This window comes from Psammomys obesus, unplaced genomic scaffold (assembly GCF_907164565.1).
Source record: "Psammomys obesus unplaced genomic scaffold, mPsaObe1.curated_primary_1811, whole genome shotgun sequence".
Lineage (NCBI taxonomy): Eukaryota > Metazoa > Chordata > Mammalia > Rodentia > Muridae > Psammomys > Psammomys obesus.
Genome location: NW_026596040.1, coordinates 11,689,369 through 11,697,923, shown reverse-complemented (window position 1 = coordinate 11,697,923; position 8,555 = coordinate 11,689,369). Strand labels below are relative to the sequence as shown.

At 38.5% G+C, this 8,555-nt stretch overlaps 1 protein-coding gene across 1 annotated transcript in view; it reads right to left on the bottom strand.

Moving 5' to 3' along the window:
* The window catches only part of Hsd17b4 (hydroxysteroid 17-beta dehydrogenase 4), a 75,899-nt gene that overhangs the window by 7,560 nt on the left and 59,784 nt on the right, over nucleotides 1-8,555 (bottom strand). Inside the window, exons 21-22 of the mRNA XM_055622521.1 lie at nucleotides 8,068-8,154; nucleotides 6,261-6,399 (exon numbers count right to left, since the gene is read on the bottom strand). Coding sequence (XP_055478496.1) covers nucleotides 6,261-6,399; nucleotides 8,068-8,154 — 226 coding nt within the window. The remainder of the gene's footprint in view (nucleotides 1-6,260; nucleotides 6,400-8,067; nucleotides 8,155-8,555) is intronic.

Genomic DNA, 8,555 nt, shown 5'->3' with positions numbered 1-8,555 from the left:
AGAGAAGAGAAGAGAAGAGAAGAGAAGAGAAGAGAAGAGAAGAGAAGAGAAGAGAAGAGAAGAGAAGAGAAGAGAAGAGAAGAGGAAAAAAAGGAGGTAGGAATGGCACTCTGCACCCACTTCATCACTTCGGAACATTGTCTGGTTTGAACCTGTGCAGGCTTTGTGCATACTGACACAGTCTCTGTGAGTTCATGTGTCTGTCAGTCCTGTTGTGTCTGGAAAACACTGTTTCCATCCATTTTCACCTCCTCTCCATAGGTCCCTGAGCCTTGAGGGAAGGTGTTTTATGCCATCACCTCATTAGGACTAAGTGCTCCAGAGTCCTGCTCTCAGCACACTGTGTCTCTGTGTTACTTATCATGTACTGCTATAATGGTTAGTTGGTTGGTTGGTTGGTTGGTTAACTAGCTTCTCTTCCATTTGCAAACTTTTTATAGAAAGGTTAGCTGTTCCAGAAACAAGCTTAGTACCTGGGGGGATAACTATTTCACAGTTTAACTCCATTGCTTTCTGTACATTTACAGAGCTTTGCTGAAGCTACATGCAGGAAGTGTGAGCTGTCTCCCATGATTGACATCATGCATATAGCTTCAGTGTCACCTCATGAATGTGTGTTCTCTTTCTCAGGGGTGGGGGCTGCTGCAGCTATGTCAATGCTCCTAGGGAATGTAAAGACCTACAAACTCTCATAAGAAAGACTGCAGTCTGTAAGACCATCCGGAGTACTTAACTACCTTTTTGCTTAACAAGTCCTGAAACACTAAGTCACCCCAAGTCTCTGCAGAAGAGAATTTTGCCAAGTAAACAAAAAGAGTTGAGGAAAAAACACAAACTTAATGATTAGTCTAGGAAGACAAGGAGTAAGGAAGGACCTTTCACTTTGCATGCTTCATTTGTTTCCTTGTTAGGCTTCCAGTGTGACTACTAGACTAGTATCAGAGGTACCAGAAGTATAACAGGAAGAACAAAGGGCCTGTTCTCAGATGGAATTTACCACCTTTACAGGGAGGGGCAAGATAAAATCACAAAAGGAGCTACAGAAGAAAAAAATGTGCTGCTTGTGCCTCGTAGACCTAGGATGGCCAGGTTCTTGAGGGCACAAGCGCATCTTGTCCCCTAATACAACACACTTTTTTGAAGAGAAAGGAACTGTTAAGTGGATGAGTGGGTAAGAAAGAAGGTGCTCTATGCAGCAAACAGTAGCAACAAATGCAAAACTTTCACCCAGTAGCCTAGGCTGTCCTCAAACTCATGGGTTATCATCCTACCTCAGCTCCTAAATGCTGCAATGAAGAAGGGAGCCACCACTCCCCTCCAAAAATATAAGCTATTTTTAGGAAAAAAAAAGAGAGAGACAGACAGCAAGAACACAATACTTTGCTACTATTCTGGCCAAAAGTTCATAAATCTAATCATGAACAATATCAAATAAATATAAACTAAAGAATATTCTTCAAAATATATTTTCCAATACATCAAGGTAAGAAGTAAGACAGACAAATGTATCCAGGTTCCAACAGCCAGCGACATAACAGAGTGTGATCAGGCCAGACCCACAGTACTGCTCGCTCTCTCCATTTCTCCTGTTGCTACTATTACTGTTATTATTCCTTTGCTTTAAACGACACTATTGGGACAAATGGTGAAGCATTAATAATGTGGTAGAGTAGATAATGACAGTGCATCAGTGTTAACTTCCTGACATTGATAACTGCTCTGTGTCAGAGAATGTCTTTGTTCTTGGAATAACAGAGTAGCCTTCACCCTTACATCCCTAAGTCTCCAAATTACTCTTAAATACACATAGTTTTACAAAATGGGATAAAATTTTAGCACTCTATACAATCTTTACAGTTTTATCTCTACGCCAGAATTTACTGAATTGAGAAGAATTTGTGAATGTCACATACAGAGGGGACTGAGCTGGTCTGCTCTGAGCATGCAGTCAAGAACTGTGCTAGACAGCAGTGGCTGTCACTGCTGAGAAAATCCTTTACAGATAACTACATACCAGATTCTTTCCAAAGATAAGCTGTTCTGGAAATTCATGAGACACTTCTGAATCTCAACCCAAATTCTAGAATCAGCATTACATTTTTGTGTACAAGCCTGGTATGTTGACACATGCCTATGCTTATGGTTTGAGACCAGCCTAAGCTATAAAGCAAGATCTTACCTCAAAAGATAAAGAATTAATTTATGTTTAAGCTGAAATTTTTTAAAGAATAATCTGATTTTATTTCATCAGAAGATGAATTCCAAACCAGAGCTCATAGATTCTGATGGTCAATGGCTTCTTCAAAAAGTGGATTCTCAGATAAAGGGGGAGAGGGTGGGATTGAGAGATGAGGATGGGAGGGGCTACAGCTGGGATACAAAGTGAATAAACTGTAATTAATATAAAAAATAAAAATTTAATTTAAGAAAATATGGACTCTTGTCTGCAGGGAAAGCCAGTCCTCAAATCCCTACAGCTTCTTCCACATGGAGACAAGTTTCCAAAATGTATGAATACTAACATTCAAAGAGCATCCTGGTCCCACCACTGTCATGCAGTACACAAGAGACACCTGGATTCAGTCCAGGTGTGTAGTTAGTTCTGGACACTTAATCACAACGAACATCATTAAAATTCAACTAATTCTTTTCACCAAACAATATTCAAATAAAAACACACAGTATCTGCATGATCTTGATATATAGGCGAGGTCTGTACACATGTTCATGTAATGTAAAAGATTATAGACATGAGATTGGAGAGTAGCCAACCTGCTCCAAGCCATGTACTTAAAACTATCACTCTAAGGAATACGGAACACATTCTGTCCAGCAACATGATGTCTTTAGGACACACAAACAATTTCAATAGTTTGAAGCATCCCATTAATATAAAATATTCAAGCAACAAATTATTTGGGAAAGTATATTACATATTTAGCATTACAAATTATACAGCTGAAGCTTGTAAGCCAAATTCTACATAAACAGGAATGATAGACAATCCTCCACAACCAAAGTTTCGTTCCATTTTCTTCCTGCATGAGTTATCAAGGTGGCAAAGCTAATGAGCTCTTCCTATACTTTCCAACCCTCTGCTCACAGCTGTCATGGGAGCCACAGAGCCCACAGTCTAGCCCAAACCTTGACTGACCATAATTCTGCCATCACAGCTCATCATCTGCTATGGACACCTGATCTTTGACAAAGATGCCAAAACCATACAATGGAAAAAAAATAGCATCTTCAACAAATGGTGCTGGTCTAACTGGATGTCTACATGTAGAAAAATGCAAATAGATCCATACTTATCACCCTGCACAAAACTAAAGTCCAAGTGGATCATAGATATCCATATAAAACCAGACACACTAAATCTGTTAGAAGAAAAAGTGGGGAAGAGCCTTGAACTCATTGGCACAGGAGATAACTTCCTGAACAGAACACGAACAGCACAGGCTCTAAGAGCAGCAATCGATAAATGGGACCTCATGAAACTGAAAAGCTTCTGAAAAGCAAAGGACACCATCATCAAAACAAAACAACAGGCTACAGATTGGAAAAGGATCTTCACCAACCCTATATCTAACAGAGGGCTGATACCCAGAATATATAAAGAACTAAAGAAGTTAAAAAGCAACAAATCAAGTAATCCAATTAAAAAATGGGGTACAGAGCTAAACAGAGAATTCTCTGTAGAGGAATACAGAATGGGAGAGAAACACTTAAAGAAATGCTCAGTGTCCTTAGTCCTCAGGAAAATGCAAATCAAAACGACCCTGAGATTTCATCTTACACCCATAAAAATGGCTTAAATAAAAAACTCGAGTGAACAACACATGTTAGGTTGTAGAGAAAGGGGAACCCTCCTCCACTGCTGGTGGGAATGTAAACTTGTACAACCACCCTGGAAAGCAATCTGGCACTTTCTCAGACAATTAGGAATAGTGATTCCTCAAGATCCAGCTATACCACTCCTAGGCATATATCCAAAAGATGCTCAAGTACAAAATAAGGACATTTGCTCAACCATGTTTGTAGCAGTTTTATTTGTAATAGCCAGAACCTGGAAACAACCCAGATGCCCCTCAACTGAAGAATGAATACAGAAATTGTGGTACATCTACACAATGGAATATTACTCAGCGATAAAAAAAAAAAAAACAAGGAAATCATGAAATTTGCAAGTAAATGGTGGGAACTGAAAAAGATCATCCTGAGTGAGGTATCCTGGAAGCAGAAAAACACACAGGGTATATACTCACTCATAAGTGGATATTAGACATATAATATAGGATAAACCTACTAAAATCTGTACACCTAAAGAAATTAATCAAGAAGGAGGACTCTGGCTAAAATGCTCAATCCCCATTCAGAAAGGCAAAGAGGATGGACATCAGAAGAAGGAGAAAACAGGGAGCAGGACAAGAGCCTACCACAGAAGGCCTCTGCAGGGTATCAAAGCAGATGCTGAGACTTATGGCCAACCTTTGCACAGAGTGCAGAGAATCTTATGAAAGAAGTAGGAAATAGTAAGACCTGGAGAGGAACAGGAGCCCCTCAAGGAGAGCAACAGAACCAAAAAATCTGAGCAAAGGAGTCTTTTCTGAGACTGATACTCCAACCAACGACCATTCATGGAGATAACCTAGAACCCCTGCACAGATGTAGCCCATGACAGTTCAGTGTCCAAGTGTGTTCCATAGTAATGGGAACAGAACTGTCTCTGACATGAACTGATTGGCCTGCTCTTTGATCACCTCCCCCTGAGGGGGAAGCAGCCTTACCAAGCCACAGAGGAAGACAATGCAGCTACTCCTGATGAGACCTGATAGACTAGGATCAGAAGGAAGGACAGAAAGACCTCCCCTATCAGTGGACTTGGGGAAGGGCATGCGTGGAGAAGGGGGGAGGGAAAGAGGGATTGGGAGGGGAGGAGGAAGGGAGCTACAGGGGGAATACAAGTGAATAAAGTGTAATTAATAAAAATTTTTTAAAAAAGAATTGGCTTATTGAGGCTCAACATCATACATTTACTTTGTAGGGCTTAGTTAAATATTCTGAAGAGATAGTCTTAGCCCATGATAAATTTAAAGGCAACTCAAAAAATGTTCATGTTTTATATGACAATTATAGTTTTTGAATGCTATCTTCAGTCTACCTTGAAAAATTTTTATTTTTCTGTTATATTAACTGTCTTTGCAATTACTGTTATTATAAATTTCTGTTTTTGAATATTATAGACTATATTATTTCTCTGGAAAAAAAATACCCTGTAAGCAGGTTTTCCCATGTTACTATAAAATTTAGGAGACAAGAGCTGCTGGACTCCCACTGAAAATATTCTTTTCCATGGGCTTCCAGGACAAAGGTAAATGTAACCAAAACGTTCCATGAAGTATTCACTGATAAGCCTGATTTCTCCCCCAATCCTACAGAACAGAATGAAGACAGAACAGAAGGAGATGCAAGTGGACTGGAAACATGTTTCACTCTTTCTAATCTTCCAATTCTTCTTTCTTCAGAAAATGGCCCTGGGGATAATCATCACAGTCATCGTGACACAGAGCCCATCACTGGCTGACGGAAACTGTGGATGTGGGCATACAAAATGCCAAGTGTACCGACTTTAGGTATTACAACAGAAACATGAGCTCACAGCAGCTGTGTCTACACGCACTGGGCCTACACAGCCAACAGTCAGTGGTGAAATAGGGGGTAGTTTCTCTTGGGATCCCAGCCCTGGGGAACTATTGGATACTGATGAAGGCTGGGAGGTGGGGCATTCAGTCATGTCTTCAGCTGTCAGCTGCTAGGGACTGCACCGTTGTAATGCATAGTTCCACACCATGCTCATATGCTCACATGCACAGCTCTGGTTAAAGTCAGTGGATCACAAAACAAAAATACATGAATGTGGAAAAGGAATTGGCAGGGTTGGGGTAGGTAAGAGTAGGTAGAACTGCGCATATGTATTTATTTATATATATATATATATATATATATATACATATATAGAGAGAGAGAATTACATATATATGTATATATATGCATGAACAAATGTCAAATAACATATGTCATGTAAGAAAAAATGCATGCCTTTGAGTGACGTAAGACTTATTAGTTCTCATGGAAAACAACAAAAAACAACTATGTAGGTCAGACTTACCTGCTTTCAAAAGGACTACTACTGATTAAAACATACTTCATCTTCACTGAAAGTTACCTTATAATAATACAAAGTCAGGAATATTACTTACTCCACTTGGCTGCAACATTCCCACCTTTCGTGATATGCCATTCAAATACAGCATTTACTTTCTTTACCACCTCACGCCCTACGTCCTTAAGGCGGCGACTTATTTCCCCAAACACAAGAGCACTCTGAAGCTCTCCACCCTGACAAAAGAGGAAATCTTATTTGAAAACTTCACAAAAAAATTATTACAAATTCATACACTAAAAGTAGTTTTTAACCTGTTCATAAAAACAGCTAAACTATTTTATGCACAGTAGGCTTATTTCACTTTCCGGAACTGCTTTATCCTTCTAGAATATTTCAAATTTTTTACCATAATTTTAAAATAATACTTCAGTGTAGGAGTAAAGTGCCTCCTGTATGAACATGAAGTCCTGATGTGAAGTTCTGTGTTAAAAGCTGGGTGTGGAGACACATGGCGTAACCCCAGTGCTGGGAAACAGACCAAGCTGATACAGGACTCGCTGGAAGCCAGTCCAGCTGAGAGGGTGAGCTCCGGGTTCAGTGAGGGACCTTGTCTCAAATGTAAGGGGTGAATCAACTGAGGAAGACCTGACGCCAACTTCTACATGTGTGCCTACTCAGGTGAGTGCACCCAATCACCTCACATACAAATTAACTCATTAAAAAATAGTAAGTAAACAGTGTACCTATGTCTAGTTAACTTCTAAAAAACACTGAGTAAATAATCAAGCTCTATGATAATTTATTTGCTTATAAAAACACGAGTAAATTCTATGAAGCCTTTAAATTTTTTTATGGCAGTAACACTTCATAGACTTTCATCTTAGATTATTCTAAAAAGACATTCATTTTTGTTAGTTATGCAATAACATGTTTTATGAATGAAAAAGATCATGGGTATGAAAGTGCCAACATTATTAAGTTAATATTTTGGACATAAAATATAAATATTTTTATCAAAAGCCTTAACCTTACTAAAATATAAATAAGACTGTCATCTTCATATCTGCATACAAACTTCTAAATCAAGAAAAATAGGTTATTTAACTGTTGGTATAATGTTCTTTTAAAATGTATACACCTTACCCTTGTTCATTCAAATGCTGATTTCCCCCCCCCCCCCCCCCATTTTCAATCTGGATATTGCATTGTGATACTCATTCTAAGCATCCTGTCTCAACTCTGTGTAAACAGGCCAAAATAAAGCAACTAGACACAATGTTAAGCTGGGAGGAGCCAGAGGGCAGGAAATGAGTGGGAGGAGAAAAGGGAGAGAGCTACGAGCAGAGCTGGAGGAGAGACCTTGAACCGAGTTGGAGAGATGGACTGGACCTAAGATTTCACAAAAAAGCAAGTATAATGTGGTAAATCTAAATGTTAGAAAACTATGAGGGCTTGGAGGTTTAGGATAGAGTAGCTATTGCCCAGTATTGTGTTCTAAGCTAACTAAATAAACCCAGTCTTTGTGTGGTGATTTGGTTATACAGCTGTCTAGGATTAACAGCAAGCTTTACCAGAAGATAAATCCATAGTAAATATTAATAGATTCCTATAACATTTAACTTTTCACCTTTTTTCTTCAAATACTTTTAAAGGTTTCTCATAAAAACTGAGAAATTCACTCTTAAAACAGGCAACTACGTCCTTTTAAAAGTATCCCAATATTCTGCAAAGATTTTAAAAATTCTAACTATTCAAAATGATTTTTCATTCCAATGAGTTTTGAGTTAGTGTCATTTCTTCAAGAGCCTTCTCACGCTAAAAGAAGTAGCCTGAATGATCCTGAAATGACATGACCTAAGGCGCATACACAGAAGTGACTGGTGCCAGCCTCTGCAGCCTACCTCAGAAGGTATCTGAGCCGAAACTCCAGATGTAGGCACAAGATCCACATAAGCATTTGAAATGACAATGTCTCCAGTCTCCTGGACCTGAGAAGAAGTGAAGTAGGGAAGAAATAAAATGCTAGCCATTTCATAGAAACCTCATACGTTTTCATTTCTTTGAAATGAAAAACAAGCAAACAAAGCAAAACAAAAACAAACAGAAAACCAGATTAAAAAGTTCAGTGATGTAAACGATAAACTAATAGACATGAAGATTTTCTGAATTAATACAATTGTTATTAAGCCTGCATAAGACCTTTAAAGAAGGAGAAAGAAAGAAAGAAAGAAAGAAAGAAAGAAAGAAAGAAAGAAAGAAAGAAAGAAAGAGAAAGAAAAGAAAAAAAGAAAGAAAAGAAAAAAAGAAAGAAAAGAAAGAAAGAAAGAGAAAGAAAGAAAGAAAAAGAAAGAAAGAAAGAAAGAAAGAAAGAAAGAAAGAAAGAAAGAAA